Source organism: Oncorhynchus nerka, linkage group LG13, assembly GCF_034236695.1.
Source record: "Oncorhynchus nerka isolate Pitt River linkage group LG13, Oner_Uvic_2.0, whole genome shotgun sequence".
Classification (NCBI taxonomy): Eukaryota; Metazoa; Chordata; class Actinopteri; order Salmoniformes; family Salmonidae; genus Oncorhynchus; species Oncorhynchus nerka.
In genome coordinates, this window is record NC_088408.1 from 42327598 (window position 1) to 42345035 (window position 17438).

Sequence of the window (17438 nt, forward strand, 5' to 3'; positions counted from 1 at the left end):
AAACAAAATCCTGCTTGCTCTCCAGGAGGGTTGGCCACCCCTGATCTATGTTTCCCAAGTGCTCCGTGTCAAAATCACCCAGTCTTCAAGAAAAATCTAAAGAATATAAAATTCGGGTGGTTTATGCCTACTAGTTGGAGATCATTGCCATAGTCTTACTCTACATAGACAAATATGAAGCGTTTCTGAGTTGTGACCCACCATACAATCTCTGCCTAGCATGTGCACAATACTAAAATGTAAAAAATTACATTTGATTCCTGGAGTATTTAATATCCAATGCTTATTTTTTATTCAAAACTGTCCATGAATGGCTGCAAAAATACACAGCCTCATATAATTAATTTTCAAAGACACAACTACGCACATCAGATTTCAAATATGTGATTACACTACAGTGTTCTCACTGACAAGAGCAGTAATGTTGTGTTTTAGCCCAATGTAAAGAATGAGAATTGTTCTACTGATCAGACTAAATAAAGTACAGTGCCTTGCAAAAGTATTGGCGTTTTTCCTATTTTGTTGCATTACAACCTATAATTTAAATGGATTTTTATTTGGATTTCATGTAACGGACATACACAAAATAGTCCAAATTGGTTAAGTGAAAATTAGTGAAAATTACACAAAAAAAAAAGGAAAAGTGGTGAATGCATATGTATTCCCTCCCTTCGCTATGAAGCCCCTAAATAAGATCTGTAAATAGAAAACATCTCATGAAGACAAGATTACGTAAATGTGCCCCTACAACCTAACCAAATTATTTTTTAAATCAAACTTACACTTTTGGGTTCACAATCTATTTGACAAAATGATCAGGTCACCATACCAAACTTCCCTGCTAAAACATACTGTCTTCTGCCTTTTCGTTGTCACAGTCTAAATGCCAGTCACCAAACGAGGGGACTAATGCAAGTGTGGAATAAATTGACTTCAGTACATGCTGTGGCAAGACAGGACAAAGGTTCCGCTCGTGATGTTAAATTACAGGCGCAGATGCTCCAATTTCAAAACAAATTGGAGCACAGTTGAAAGTTAACGAGCTGACTAATCAGAAAAATAAAAGCAGTACTTTTCAATGTGTGAGATAAGAAGTGCATTGGCTGTGAGACACGCATTTGACTCTCTTCTCACGCTCTCACGGCCAAAAATGTAGCTAGCTAGCTAGTTAGCTCACTAGCAAGTTTCTTATGTCTCTAGTTAGCTAACTAGCTCTGTCTTTTAAGAAATCTACTGACCACTACTGAATCGCAAAACTACTGACCACAACAACACAACAACTCACCATAACTACTGACCACAACCATACAACTACTGAGAACACAACTATGGACCACAACCCCACAACTACTGACCGTAACCACATAACTGCTGACCACAATATACAATTTCACTTAAAACCCTTTCTCATCTGTAAATGCCTGTATTATTACTGTAGGACTACTTAGGGAATCCCGGATCATATTCAACGTAAAAAGTCCAATTAAAAATATTGATTTAACAAGGGGTATGGGAATATGTTCACTGTGTAGATAATGTGTAGATACTCATCTCAGAAAACCAATAGTCAAAACTGTATCCGGTAAACAGTTAGAGTTGTTTTCCCCTGTAGAATTGTCCACATTATGGGATCAACAGAGTTGTTTTCCCCTGTAGAATTGTCCACATTATGGGATCAACAGAGTTGTTTTCCCCTGTAGAATTGTCCACATTATGGGATCAACAGAGTTGTTTTCCCCTGTAGAATTGTCAACATTGTGGGATCAACAGAGTTGTTTTCCCCTGTAGAATTGTCCACATTATGGGATCAACAGAGTTGTTTTCCCCTGCAGAATTGTCAAGATTGTGGGATCAACAGAGTTGTTTTCCCCTGTAGAATTGCCAACATTGTGGAATCAACAGTTAGAGTTGTTTCCCACTGTAGAATTGTCAACATTGTGGGATCAACCGAGTTGTTTTCCCTGTAGAATTGTCAACATTTCAACATAGTTGTTTTTCACAGTATAATTGCCAACATTGTGGGATCAACAGAGTTGTTTCCCCTGTAGAATTGTCAACATTTTGGGATCAACAGAGTTGCTTTCCCCTGTAGAATTGCCAACATTGTGGGATCAACATTTAGAGTTGTTTCCCCTGTAGAATTGCCAACATTGTGGGATCAACAGAGTTGTTTCCCCTGTAGAATTGCCAACATTGTGGGATCAAAATCATCAACAGAGGCGCGAGATAAAAAGTGGTCGCTAAGTGCGAAAACTACACCATTTGTAGTCTAAGCCTTTGGGACAAGCCTGGGGTTTAATGGAAGTCATCAAACTACAGCCTATACAGCCTATATCTTGTTGTTCAATTTTATGTCAATTCAATAATTGGAAAGCAATATTTATAATCCATTAGGCTATCCTATAACTATAAAACGAGCAGTTTTCCACTACCATTAATATTAATACTTTCAGCCAGCTGAGCAAGAAAAACAAAGTTTCTACTGAAACTTACTTTTCTAGTTTTAACCTGAGGTTTCTAGTTTACTGGGAGTGTTCTTTCTTAGCTGGCTGGTGTGGCTGTGTATACTTGGAAGCCGATGCACACACAATACAGACACAAATGCATACAAAAAGAAGCACATAATACGCACACGCGCACACACACAGAAATCAGGCGGAGTGTGTAGGTAGGCAGTATCTGATGAAGGCAGAAAGAGAAGTACAGGGACCAGAGATTGCAGGCGGTCATCCCTCCTTTCCATTCTCTTTCATTTCAGAGCAATGTAATTGCCATTGTTGTGGAGCCTTTGATTTCTTGACTTATTACTGATGGCCATGATGTGTGTGTGTGTGTTCCCGTGTGTGCTGGCATATGTGTGTGTGTCGATGTAGGAGCATGTGTGTTTCTAAAGGTAGAGATGCACTATTAATGGGCTAGCGTAGGGTATAGAGCAAAACGTTGTCTCTATTTGACTGCTACCTCCACCATCACTAGGCAGGCTCCAATGCTAATCAGATAGCAGAGTGCTAGGATAGCTACAAGCCCAGCCAATGTCTGGTGTTCATTAGAAAGGCCCAGGGACAAGAGATTCTGTAGCATACATTCCAGCACATTCCACCACCACAGCCCACATATGAGATCAACAACATTCATGTCATTTCAGATGTGACTTTGTTTTTGTTTACTGCTTGTTATTCCTCGCTACGTCTAGCTAAGGCTGTCAACGACAGTGATGCAAGACATAGCCACTTCCTCCCTCCACCTCAGTCATCATTCACTCCCTTGAACAGATCTGAGACAACAAGGCAGGTGTAAGTAACAGCTCCTCCTAGTTTCCACCATATTGCTTTCACCTAACCAGATCTGTCAAGGGGACTGAATGGGGAGGCCAGAAGGGAGGAGCAAGTTTTTGGAATGAAATGCACGGAATGAAATGTTTTTGATAGCATTCACTGATAAATCTGCACACATCCAGAAACGCTGGTATACTGAATTACCAAATGTCTCAATATGACAACAAATACAAGCATTAAAGGTATAATCTGCAATATTTACAGCTGTCCAATGACAATTTAAATAAATGATATACTGTATACCCATATATTGTAGGTTATAAAAGAGTGGGTACATTTCCCCAGCCCCATCTCTCATCTTCATTAAGAATCAAGAGCCACTATCCAAATCAGGATAGTGGCTTTGATGATACTCACCTTCCTTTGTTTGGTGGAATCCAACTTTACCAGCCAGTAAGAGGCCACTTTGGGTTTGTGGTACTTCCAGTTGTCTAGTATCTGAGAGATAAAAGCACAGAATAAAATCAACAATCTGCAACAATAACTCAACAATTACTGTATTATTCACCAGTTGGGACATTGTGCAAAGAGGAGTAGCCTTTGAACAAAAACTTAGACCCCCCCCACAGCATTTTGCAAAGAAAGAAGACAAAAATTAAAATGATCTCCTTTTCCTATATGTGTGTGTGTGTGTGTGTGTGTGTGTGTTTCTCTCTTTCTCTAGCTTTCTCTCTCTCACTCATCCCCCTGTTCTCAGCAATCAGCTCATGGAAGCAAAAAAACAATTTCTCTCCCATTTCTATTCTCCCTCTCCCCATCTCATCCCTCATTTTCTGCAATCAACCCATGGAACCGGCGGGGTATTGTTACTCAAGTATTCAAACAGTTCAGGGTCTGCATTTGCATTGTGCCTTGGAGACTAAATCAATGTCTTGCGGTAGAGACGCCGGGAACTGCGAACAAGGCCGGCTGCAACCGAATAGGCCTTTTCATCCAAGACGCACAACCCAAAACTATATTCTATAGACCCGGCCGCCTCAGACCACCGCACCTTTTCACAGTCTATGGCCGTCTGTCAATCTGTGGAGTCTGGTGTTAGGACGGTTATAATTGACCTGCATTTTTTATTTTCTTCTTTTATGGTGTGGCTGTGAATGTGTCCAGTGAAGAAAGGCCTTAAACCCCTTACACTCGTCGAATTCGGCCTATATGGATAGGGCCAAATTGAAATGTTTCTAACAGAAGAACTATAAAAACCATATGTGGTAGCCACCACCGCTACCGTGGTAGCAAATGACAGAGAGAACTTTATTATGGGGAAATTGATCAGACCAAAGAGGAGGACACAACAGTTCACCTGACACAAGACTAAATTCAAACATCACACTGTTGATTTGATGTGCATTTTCACAGCATTTGTCAACAACAACATCTGAAAATACTCTTGATACATTCAGTAACATTAGAATAATATTCATTGACATTTTTTGAAAGATTATATACACACGTTGGCAATAGAATAAGCTTTTAATTTATGCCCACCTGATCCAGATTCTTCCTGGAACCAAGAGGGTTCTATCTGGAACCAAAAAAGACTCTTCAAAGGGTTCTCCTATGGGGAGATCCGAAGAACACTTTTAGGTTCTAGATAGCATATTTTTTTTCTAAGAGTGTAGCATGGAGTCATGTGTGAATTCAAGTGCGTGTTCTGGCGCAAATTATCTGCACAATATGACAAACGTAGGATCAATCTGTTCAGGAGAATCTGGGGTTATAATGCGTGTCATCCTTCTAACTGTGGATCAATCATAACGATCATAAATGTTGATACTGTAAATGAGTTTTCAATGAGTTTTCAAATATGGAAATGTGTAGTGCACATTTGGACTCATGGGTATGTGGTTTTCTTGCATGACATCAAAACGGTATTTTTAAAATAATATTATCCTCAACATCTTATCTTTCAAAACACATCGACTCCTCTAAATGTATCGCATTTCCTTCACTCAGACAACAACAAAAGCGCAAAAGTAGCTCAATTAGCGGGAGGGATGGGGCATCTTCTTGTCACGCATGGCGCTCAGGTTTATAACGGCTCTCAGTCAAAACCCATACAGCGCTGTGACGCAGAGAACCTGAGCTCTGATGTCATGTATAGCATGTTACTGTACAGCCACTGCGTTCCAATTTAGGTGCTTATCAATGATAAAATATGAGGGGAAAGTGTTAAACTGAAACTGAGCTGATCCTATATGAAATCAAACTGACACCTAATTTACATTACCATGTACACACTTTATTTATTCTCTATTTCGATGCTAACCTTGCTATTTTACCAATCGTTATGTTTGAAATGCAGTGGGAAAGAGAATAGGGTGCCATTTGTGATACAACGATTCCACATGATTGCTGTGGTTCTGAATAATACTTGGCTCATGATTTGTAACAGATATCAAAATGACTTTGAAAATAACATCAATCACAAAACCATCTCAATTTGTCATTTTCGCAACTTGAAACCCCGTTTAAAGTAAAAATAGCAAGCCCCCGTGCTTTACTGTTTGACTCAGTAGGTAGGAGCAAGTTGCTAGCAATGTTTTGAATATAACAATAGCATGCCACCATAGTCAACTATGAATATAACATTTTTTTAAGGTGCAATATAATATTTCCTGGTTGCTAAAATTCTAATAGTTTGCCTAATTTTATTTCATGTGACAAAACAAGCAAGTGTAGAGAATCATTGTACCATCTAAACTGCTGTGAAATATATTTTTAATAACCAAAAATACTGTATTTTCTGCTGTTTGAAGCTGATGTACAAAACTGAAAGTAAAAGACAAAAACTAAACTTAAGCACGGGAAGCATAGAAATAACGCACATTGAACAGATCTATGGCTTCTTAGACTTGGTTTCAATGCGAATGACAGATCTATAACTCACATTTCTATGTGAATTTGGTCGGGTCGCCTACAAAGTGACATATTGCAGCTTAGAGTTCACAGTCAACCACGGTGGCTCACTATTTTTACACGGTCATCTCACGAGTGAGGTAACAAGTCAGCCAGGTGCGGCTGCTCATCTGCGCACCTATTAAGAGTTTATTAGCGGAACAGTTGGAACTGCAATTGTGTCACACGACCTCGACACCAATGTAGCGGAGGCGATCCGTCCAGGGGAAAAGAGGCATTGATAAATACACAGGAGCTGAGGGGAATACAGTGAGGCTTTCTGCTGCCCACGTTTTGGCCATGAGGGAGTTTTCAAAGACAATAGGCAGTCAGGAGGCCACTGTGGAGGGGCTGGGAGGTCAGGAATAGTCCCATACTGTATGGTTGGCTCTGGCCATTGTCTCTCTTTGGAGATACGCTGTATATACTTTCACGCACGCACACACACACACACACACACACACCTCATCCAGAACGGCCTCGGCCTCCTCCTCAGTCTTCCCCGGGAAGCGGATCCTCATGGAGCTGAGAGCGGCCAGGCTCTGTCTTGTCAGCTCTGTCTCCTGGTCTTTACTCCTCAGGATCAGCACGGGATCACCCTGCACACACAAATGTTCAAAACACATACATAAGCCAAACAAATAAACAAAACAAATGAATACAGGCCCGACAGACACACATATAGGTCAAAAACACACACACACACACACACACACACACAAAGGAAAGAGAGGAGAGAAAAGAACATGAATAGGGTTTAAATGCTTTTCATCATGGGTTTCAGCTGAGATCTCAGAGAGAAGAGAGCTAGAGAGAGAGATGGGGTAGAAAGAGAGGAGAGAGAGAGAGAAAAAGAAAGAGGGAAAGAAAGAGAGAGAGAGAGAGAGAGAGAGAGAGAGAGAGAGAGAGAGAGAAAGAGAAAGAGGGAACGAGATACAGAGAGAGATAGAGCGAGAGAAGACAGCGTGGCCATGGTAATTGGAGAGCACTCCAGCTCAGAGTCCATATTGCTGAGGCCTCCAGGAACAGACTGAGACTGGGCATATAAAGAGAATGGGCATAATGTGTGTGTGTGTCAAGAGAGGCCAGACACAGACCTACATTGGGTTAGGAGGACAGCTATCTGTACAGGCTTAGAGCCACACAGCACAGGGCCTCATCCAAAGAAGGACCTTCCAAAGAATGTGGAGATAGTTTTAGCAACTTGAAATGTTTCGTCAGGCACTATATGGTATGGTAATGGTAGCCTACTGTATGCTCCCAAGGGAGGAGGAGAAAGAGCAGGAGACAGAGAGTGTAGAAAGTGTAAATGTAGAAAGTGTAATGATAAGTGCGTGTGTGTGTATGTTTGTAACTCACCATGCTAGCGTGGATGGTACCTAGACTACTACTGTGCGGCACCCTGTGGGTGGAGCCGCTGCGGCTGAGCGAATGAGAGCGCAGAGAAGCGGAGCTTGGCCTAACGAGGGCCGTCGCTGCAGGAACGGAGGGCCTGGCCAGCGAGGCTCGTGTCTCATTGGTGGGTGACTGGGCGGCCAGGGAGGATATAGAACGCGGGCAGGAGATGGAGCGTCTGATTGGCCCAGAGAGGGTCGGGGAGGAGGAGGCAGAGAGGCCGGCCTTGACCGGCTTCATCAGAGGTTTCCAGTGAACCCGTCCTGAGAGAGAGGGATGAAGAAAAGGAGAAGAAAAAAAGATTACATGAAATGAAGGAATAAAGTGGTGACCTAAATAACTTAGTCCAAAGAGGGGGAACTCTCTCACTTCTCTCGCTCTCTCTCTCTTTTTCTCCCCCTCTCATCTGTCCTCTCATGCTCTGCTTTTCATACTGTCCACTTTCATTCCATCGTTGGAAATGAAGTGTGGCATTAAAAGTCCCATTCCGGGACCCGACGTGGTGGCCTATTGAATGTGGCTTTCATTAATCACTAAAGCATGTGTTTCTGTGGCTGTGGGCCGGCTGCTCTCTTCCCTCCTCAGGCCGGATTAGAGAGCAGGGCAGCGGGCCCATCCAGCCCAGTCACAGCCACAGAACCTCCCCAGGACCACGGAGCTTGAACCACCTCCAGCAGCACGTCAAGCCAGCCCAGTGTGTGTGTGTGTGTGTGTGTGTGTGTGTAAGCCTGGAGATGAAAGTTTGTGTGAATGTGTGTGCGTCTGCTCGTATATGTGTGTGTGTCTGGATATGAGACAGTGTGTGTGTGTGTGTGTGTGTGTGTGTGTGTGTTGCTGCACCGGCGAACCTTGAGCACGGAACTTGCCAAATCGGCCACATTATAGGGCTTAGCTGAGGCCGCCCCCAGATGGGCGCTTATGGAGTCGGTAGGCGGAGGCAAAGTCACTCCAGCGAAGAGCAGCCCCTCAAATCCAGCCAAATCACTTCTTTGTCCTTCATTCTGGACCTAGGCTGTGTACAAAATGGCCCCATATTTCCTATGTAGTGCTCTACTTTTGACCAGGGCCCATTGGACTCTGGTCAAAAGTAGTGCACTATTTATTGAATAGGGTGCCATTTGAGATATACCCCTAATGGAAAATATAATGCTAGAGCAGAAAACCAACCAATATTTCACAATGCAACACAAATACGTTTTTGTTTGTTTTTTCTACCTGGATTGGGACTTTGAAACTTGGTGGAAAAGACACATTACCTTATAAACCTGTAGGAATATCCAACTTATCAATCTTTCCCTCTAGTTTCCCGAAGAGCACATTTCAGGCCAATTTTCTGAAAGAGTTTTCAAGGTAAGCCACAAGCCTCTCTATCTCGCTCTACTACATGCCACACACACACACACACACACACACACACACGACAACAACTAGTAGAATAAAAAGCCTTCCCATGGAGCCATCATCAGACGATGACCCTAATTAAAAAATATGGATTTAGCCTGTTTCATGTATTAATTAGGTAAACAAATGCGTTGTACAGATTTACATCACTAATTTAGCTAGACCGGGACCTAGCCGACACCACCAAACCCAACACTGCAGTATATCTAGGAACTTGGCATGCTGGAGAGAAAGAGCAAGAGAGAGAGAGTGTATGTGTGTGTGAGGGTAATATAGAGCAATCATGTGTCTAATGCCTATGAGTATTTGCACACGTGTACGTGTGTGCATGTACGTGCATCGGCACCTACCTACTTACCAACCTCCCTGCCTGCCCTGGTGTATAGGATAGCCTAAGTGTGTGTCTGCATGCGTGCACGTGTGTGACACAAGTTTGTTTTAGTAATCATTGGACCCTTGTAGTCATCTGGAAGGCATCATGGCCAGAGAGAGCCCTCTCATAAAACAGCCTTCTCCCCAATATACCAGGACTACATCCCAAATGAAACCCTATTCCCTATATAAACTTAGTGCACTTCTTTTGACCAGGACCCATCGGGCTCTGGTCAAAAGTAGTGCACTCTATAGAGAATATGGTGCCATTTGGGATGCAGTCCAAGAAAGGAGGAAATGGAGAGAATGTCTGTGAAATAGCCTTCTTATAGAAGAGGCCTCTGATTACTAATAAAGACATTCCCAGACCCCCCTCCTCCATTTTACGAGGGTGTGTGTGTGTGAAGGGGGAAGGAGTGTGTGTATGTGTTTCTGTGCGTGTCTCTGTCTGTGTCTCTGTGCATGTACACCTGTGCATTTGTGTGTTTCTGGGCGTGTCTCTGTGCGTGTACGCCTGTGCATTTGTGTGTTTCTGTGCGTCTCTCTGTCTGTGTCTCTGTGCGTGTACGCCTGTGCATTTGTGTGTTTCTGTGCGTGTCTCGGTCTGTGTCTCTGTGCGTGTACACCTGTGCATTTGTGTGTTTCTGTGCGTCTCTCTGTCTGTGTCTCTGTGCGTGTACGCCTGTGCATTTGTGTGTTTCTGTGCGTGTCTCGGTCTGTGTCTCTGTGCGTGTACACCTGTGCATTTGTGTGTTTCTGTGCGTCTCTCTGTCTGTGTCTCTGTGCGTGTACGCCTGTGCATTTGTGTGTTTCTGTGCGTGTCTCTGTCTGTGTCTCTGTGCGTGTACACCTGTGCATTTGTGTGTTTCTGTGCGTCTCTCTGTCTGTGTCTCTGTGCGTGTACGCCTGTGCATTTGTGTGTTTCTGTGCGTGTCTCTGTCTGTGTCTCTGTGCGTGTACGCCTGTGCATTTGTGTGTTTCTGTGCGTGTCTCTGTCTGTCTCTGTGCGTGTACGTCTGTGCATTTGTGTGTTACGGTGCGTGTCTGGGGTGCTCTCCTCCTCTCCTCCTCACCTGAGCGCTCCGACGATGACTTATACTTGTTCTCTCCCAGGTCGTAAGAGACACTCTTTTTCTCCCTTGTCTTCCCTCCTTCCCTCTCATCCTCCCTGTCATCCTCCTCTTCAGGGCCCTCCTCGGAGCTGCTGTTGTTGACGCTGCTGCCACTGGCGTCTCCTCCGTCGCCTCCGTACTCTCTTTGTCTCCTGCCGCACGGCGTCTGGGCGCTCTCAGGCATGGAGGACAGGGGCTGACACACACACACACACACAAGGAGAGACACACACCCACAGACAGAGAGACACACAGACAGAGAGACACGGACACACAGTGAGAGAAAGAGAGAGAGAGAAGATTATGTCAGCACCCACAGACACACCCTTCAACCCTAGCCAATTACCGTCCGTCACTGTGAGAAGCAGAGGTGACACCACGGGCCCGTACGTGTGTGTGTGTCAGTGTGAGTGTTCATGTGTCTACAAATACGCGTGTGCATCGGTGTGTATGTGTCTCAGTGTATGACTGTGTGTTTATCTGAGCGTATGTGGTGTGTGTCTGTGTACTATATGTATGAGTGTTTGTGCATATGTGTGTCTGTCTATGTGTACTGATGTACAAACTTCATTTGAGCCAGTTTGCTTCAGCAAGAAAATAATCCTGCAGCAACAAGAAATGTGAATTATTAGCTGGATTATAATTAATGGACATTTTTTGTTGGGGCAAATCAAGTCTGACATTTTAAAGTGGGAATGACAAACTTAATAGGCCTTTTTATACCATGAATACACTAATATTTTGTATTTCCTGCTATGCAGGAAACTTCTCGGGCAAAAACAGAATGATCAAATTAAGATCCTACTTCTGTATGTGCATCTATGCTCGTCTGCGCACACACAGGTGAGCGTGTTCCACACGCCATTCATGTGTACACACCCAATGAGCCGTGTGTGTGTGTTGTCTCTGTAGCTGTGATTAAAGCGACGGTGGAGAGAGACATATTAATTAAATCCAAGCGGCCACTCAAATCCTCCTTCTTGGCCTTTGTAGCATGAATTTATCATTTCCCCCCTCACCACCAGACACAAAAAAAGTTAATTAAATTGAATGTCTATTTCACACCATGGAAGGAACACATTGTTAGCATTAATAAAGCATTCACATCTGTTATTCATCAGCTAATTTAGCAAGCGCTTCTCGCGTACAAAATGTATGTGCAGGATGTGATCCTAGGCATGAGCTTATATACAATCACCGGAGGGGGGAACAAAGTGGCGAGAGTGAGAGAGGGGGAAGAAAGAGAGAAAGGGAGAGACAAAAATAGCATAGGATAGAAAGAGAGGGACAGAAAAAAGAGAAAGGGGAGAAAAGAAAACCATCTCTCTCTATCACCTCTCTCTCTCCCTCTATCAACCCTTTCTACACTGCTTAAGTATGAATCCACAGTATTTAAATTGCTTCATTTCAACCCCTCTCTCCTTCTCTCCCTCTTTTTTTCCAGATGGCCCGTAATACAGCCCCTGGGAGTGTGTCGATCCATCAGAGCACTCAGAGGAGGGCCAGCAGGCCAGTCAGTCCACGTCAGCCCGCACTTGGCATGGTCCAAAGCGACAGGCACAAATTAATTTCGACAAAAGCAATTGTGTCTGAACGAGTCGTTATCCTCGCGGAAAGGGCCCTAATACAGCAGAAAACTGTCCCATTGACTCGCTGCTTGGTGACTATGTCCCAAATGGCACCTTTTTCCCTGTGTAGTATTTTTGGTAAAGAGTAGTGCACTATGTAGAGAAGAGGGTGCCATTTGGGACATAACCCGTCGTGCGTTTCCCCCACTTCAGAGGAGGAGTGAGGGATGGGTTTAGATGTAGGGTTGTGGAGAGAAAGATGGAGAAAGGGAGATAGGGGAAAGGCGATGGGGAGAGTAATGTGCTGTCATGGGGGATGGGGGATTGGGGGGATTGAGGCATGTGGGGTAACGGACTGAGAGAGAGGGAGAGGGGAAGTGAGGGAGAGGGAGAGCTGACAGGTCTTCCCTTAGGGGATTGGTTGTACCAGGGCCTATCTTGCTTTGACTCTCCATCTCCATTACATGCTTTTTCTGGATCACTTTCTCTCGCTCTCTCTTTCCGATACCTTAAGGCAAGGGTTCCTAACCTAGGGGGCGCCAACGTTTTGCAAATACAATTTGCGATTGTTAGGACAGATCTAAAACAACCCCAATATCTTCAATGTTTGCTAGAAGCAAGAGGTGAAATGCCATAGGAAGACATGACTGATGCACATTGGAATATATTTGGATTGTCTCTATGACATTCAGAAGCTGAGCTGCAGCCTTCTAAAAGTCGAAGAGTCGAAGAAAACGGACTTTGCTTGGGAAGTAATCTTATACAATGTGTGACTCCGTTGCTATCAACTTATCTATTCACTTTCTGTAAAACAGAATATGTATAATTCAATTGAGGGTTCATGTAAATTATCATAAAACATATTTGGTAGGGGAAGAACATTCAGAGAAATCGGGTCTAGACTTTACTTTCCTCATAGTTATTATTATTACTAAAAAAGCCTACCTAAAAGATGTCATGAGTTGCAGGATGTATAATTGCAGGAAATGAGCTTCAAAACAACATTTTCCTAGGTCCCTCAAATTAAAACAAAATCAAGCTAGTGGTGTATTTAATATAGGCTATCTCAATAAACATTTTTTTTTAAAGAGGGGGGGGGGTGACATTTTTCAAATGTGAAAAAGGGGGCCCAGTGGTAAAAAGGTTGGGAATGGCTGCTTTATGGCATCAGCCCTTTTATACATCTGCTTCTCTGCCTTTTTTCCTTCTTCTCTCAGACGTTCTCCCTCTCTCTTTCTGTGTGTTCCCTTAGGGCATCTGCCCCCTCTCTCTACCTCCCTTCCTTCCTTCATCCCATTCCTCGCTTTCAAACCTTCCTCCTCCTCCTCATACTCTCCTCTCGCTCATTCTTCCATCTCTCTTTTTCTCTGTTAATAATGATAATACATGGATTTTACATAGCACTTTTCATGGACCCAAAGACGTTTGGAGAAGATGAAGAGGCCTCTCTTCCTCCATATCTCACCTTGGGTCCTCTCTGCCGTGACGATTTCCCCAGCAGCTTCTCGTCGTTCAGCTCACACTGCTCCAGCAGGTCCAAGATGTCCTCCTCCTGCAAACACACAGAATACAGTTGGTTAGTACTTGATCATTCATTAACGCCAATGGGAGACCACTAATAAGAGTTGTAAGATTCTGTTGCTACTCCCGACCTGCAAGCAGACGTGAAAACTCAGGTGTTCCACTTCCATAATGCCTCAGTACCATTGCATAGCTAGACCATGAAAGACCTGGCAGAACATGTGTTACTCTTTATTGATGTATGGTGGCATCCCAAATGGCGCCCTATACCCTATAATAGTGCACTATGTAGGGAATAGGGTGCCATCTATAGGGTGCCATCTGAAACGCAGCCATGATCAATCTGGAAACTTTATGTTACCCGTGGCCAATACGCTGGGCCCCTTCTCCTTTTTGGCCGCGGCTGAATTAGAGAGTGGGTGATTAATGTTGCTTTGCTGTCGTGCATGGCACCCTCCCATTGTCTCTCAAATACAGATTAAACGTGACTGTGGTCTCTCAGATTAGCAATCAAGTAGCTTTAGGCTGCTCAAATGTTAAATGCGGGGACAAAAGTATGTGTGTGTCTACTTGTGTGTGTGTGTGTGTGCATGTGTGTGTGTGTGTTTGTGTGTGTTTGTGTGCCAGGGTCATAAGGCCAAAGCTGTGTTGGCATTTGGTTGAATCCCTGATCATGAACCAACCAACCAGCGCAGCCAGCCTCTCGCTCTGCAGGAGGTTAGCTCATATAGACTCAAAGCCACATGTACATATGGCAGATCCCTCCAAATCCCTCTCCCTCCCTCCCTCCCTCCCTCCCTCCATTCTAGGCTATTGCTAACTCTCTGATTGGCTATCTGTCTCACCTTCCCTTCTCCTAAAACTTCCTCTGTCTTTCTCTCTCTTCCTCACTCAGTCTCCCTTTCTCCTACTCTCAAACACACTTTCTCCCCTTTTGCTAACTCCCTAACAGTCCAAACCCCCCAAGTATCAACCATACCACTTTACCGCTTTATCGCGTCTCTCTCATACTCCTCCTTGTCTACCTACTCGCTCTCTCTCTCTCTCTCTCTCATTCTCTCTCTCCCTTTCTTTATCCCTTTCTCACAGAATAGAAACCAAACACCACCACTCCATCTGAAATGCATCATGAATAAAACTCCTCAGAAAGCATGTGTGCATCCCAAATGGCACCCTATTCCCTACAGAAGCACAGCTTTTGAGCTTTCGAGCTCTATGGGCCCTTGTCAAAAGTACTGCACTATTGGCAATAGGGTGCCATTTGGGATGCAGTCCGTCTCTCCCCCAATGCCAGAGCAGCCCTGCGATTTCCCTATTAACAATTATTTTCCCTATGAACGTACTCTCGCACCACAAACCGCAGCAACACAGCTGCTTCCACTGCATTCCATAAAAAATTCAACCATCACAGGCACCTTCAAATACATTGAGATCTTTGAGAAACCACTACAAATTAACACTGTGACAATTCACAGAGAATAGCTAAGGAATAACAGTGAGCGCCTAGACTAAGGAGAATGGGAAAGGCCAGAGCCAGACAAAGCAACTGGAAACAAAGATGAGAGGTTGTACGGGTTCGTCCTGCTTTTAACAAATGCTATGATCAGCGATCAATGGACGCTTTCAAGGACAAGGTGACAAATACGACTCGAGGAGGGGGCGTGACACTCTGTGTGTATTTTTTTGCTCTTCTTTTTTTTTGCAGAGAGCATCTAAATAGAGGTGAGGGGCAAGACAGAGATCGAGAGATAGAGAGGGCGAGTGAAAGAGAGAGAGAGGTAAAAGAGAGGAGAGAGTGTGTGTGTGCTGTTCAGTCTCAGGTACATACCTTCATTCGTTTCAGAGGATTATTCATTTCCTTTTGAAGTGAGGCCGCTCGGCCGGCGAGGAAGGTCTGAAAGGCAGCTGAGAGAAGGCTTTCATACTTCTCCAGGAGGAGCTTGTCATCTGGGGGGTAAATACGTCTGTGGGAGGAGAGAGGGAACAAAAACAATGACATAACATTAATTTAAATAAACAGTAACCACCGAGGAAAGTCAACCAGTACCTTTTTCTATTGACGTTTTTTTGAATGTCAGTTTAAGTTCCCTCCCACTGGGCACAGATGTCAGTTCAACTTATAGATTTGATTTTGGTTGAGTTGTCAACTAATGTGAATTCAATGTAAAATCAACAAATAATGTCACCTACATTCAAGAAGACTAAACTCTCTTACATTGATGACTTTTTTCAAATCCAATCAGTTTTCCTCGTTGATTCAACGTCATCATCTTGAACATTTGGGTTGAAATGATGTGCAAACAATGTTGATTCAATCAGTTTTTGCTCAGTGGGCTCAGTGCTAATAGACGGCTAATTTAATTGATGGCGGAGACTGGCTTAAATGTAGGATTTTACATTTTAGCCAGTTTGCTGCAGCAGGAAATGTGACTTTATAATTAATGGACCTTTTTGCAGGGTTGATGCTTCGCAAGGGGAAATCAAGTCTGATATTTCAAAGTGGAAATTACAATCTTCAGAAGCCTTTTTAAACCTCAAATAAGTTTGGCATTAAAGGAAAGTTCTCCTGCAACAGGGTGATCGAACATCTGTATAGCCAGTCATTTTGAAGCGCGAACAGCCTGCTTTGGGGTTGGAACGGCCCCCTCACCCACCATAATCAAGGGGATAAACCAATGTAAATGTTGAGATCGTGGGGGGATAAAGCTGTCAATCCTTTAAGAGCTACACATGTGAGTGATGGCTCAACTCGAGAGGCAAAGTTTAGCGATGGCCCTATAGGGCTCCAGTCAAAAGTAGCACACCATATAGGGAATAGGGTATAATTTGGGACGCAACCTGTGTGCTCGCCATCGCTCATATTTTGGCCCCAGCTTTTAAACATATGGCTGCTTAATCTGCGATTTGACCCACATGTTTCTTCTGAAGGAGTTGTTCATGTTCAGAATGTTTCTGCATATTTCAGCCCTTGTTTTGATTAGTTGGGGATCGTGTAAGAACTGGCAATTACATCAGCTAAAAACTTGACCTATTTCAATGAGTTTCGACTTGACTTGTCCCTTCCCAGCCTTTTATAAGTCCCCTACGCTGGTTAATACACATACACAAACATATTCACACATAAAACACATTCACACAAACACGCACACACACACGCACAGGCATGCACACACACAGGCATGCACACACACACTTCTGAGAAGTTTGATAAACGAACGGTGACAGGCACTGGACCTGAGCTCCCTTTGATGCCGGTCTCTCGTCTGACTCCCGTACCTGAAGTGCATTTCATCTAATGACGGGCTAAGTTCGTTAAGGGACGCTAACGAGCGAGCCAAATCAGATCCCGATGCCGTGTATGAATCCCAGGGTCTGCGTCCCAAATGGCACTGTATTCCCTATATAGTACACTATGGCCCTATGGGACCTTGTCAAAAGTAGTGCGCTATAAAGGGAATAGGGTGCCACATGGGACACAGACGGGGTCTATTAGCTCGGGTTCCAGACTGGTGTCTGGCAGGGTTAGGTACCGACAATAATTCACAGACGCACGTCGCCATTAGACTATCCGCTCATTGAGTGTTCAGGGAAGAGGTCACTTATGCAAAAGGAGAGAGCGAGCGAGGGAGAGGTGGGGGAGAGAGAGGGAAAGAGAGACAGAAAGAGAAAGCTGAGGGATGGAGAGAGTATTAACAATGAACGAAAAACAAGCTCCGACTCAGACACTTCAACGATACTATAAAGAATTAACTGGCCTACGTCTTTTGAAGTCTTTATCAGTGAGGAGGAGATCAGACGCTTACTCGTTTGCCTGTTCTTTTCGCATGACGTGGCTGCGCTGC

General features: G+C 43.9%; 1 protein-coding gene across 2 annotated transcripts in view; it reads right to left on the bottom strand.

Moving 5' to 3' along the window:
* The window catches only part of ttll7 (tubulin tyrosine ligase-like family, member 7), a 145886-nt gene that overhangs the window by 15361 nt on the left and 113087 nt on the right, over positions 1 to 17438 (bottom strand). For both annotated transcript variants that reach the window (XM_029677049.2, XM_029677050.2), the window contains 6 exons: positions 15425 to 15560; positions 13541 to 13627; positions 10469 to 10703; positions 7587 to 7885; positions 6692 to 6826; positions 3693 to 3773 (listed from right to left, as the gene is read on the bottom strand). In XM_029677049.2, the coding sequence (XP_029532909.1) occupies positions 3693 to 3773; positions 6692 to 6826; positions 7587 to 7885; positions 10469 to 10703; positions 13541 to 13627; positions 15425 to 15560 (973 nt within the window). The remainder of the gene's footprint in view (positions 1 to 3692; positions 3774 to 6691; positions 6827 to 7586; positions 7886 to 10468; positions 10704 to 13540; positions 13628 to 15424; positions 15561 to 17438) is intronic.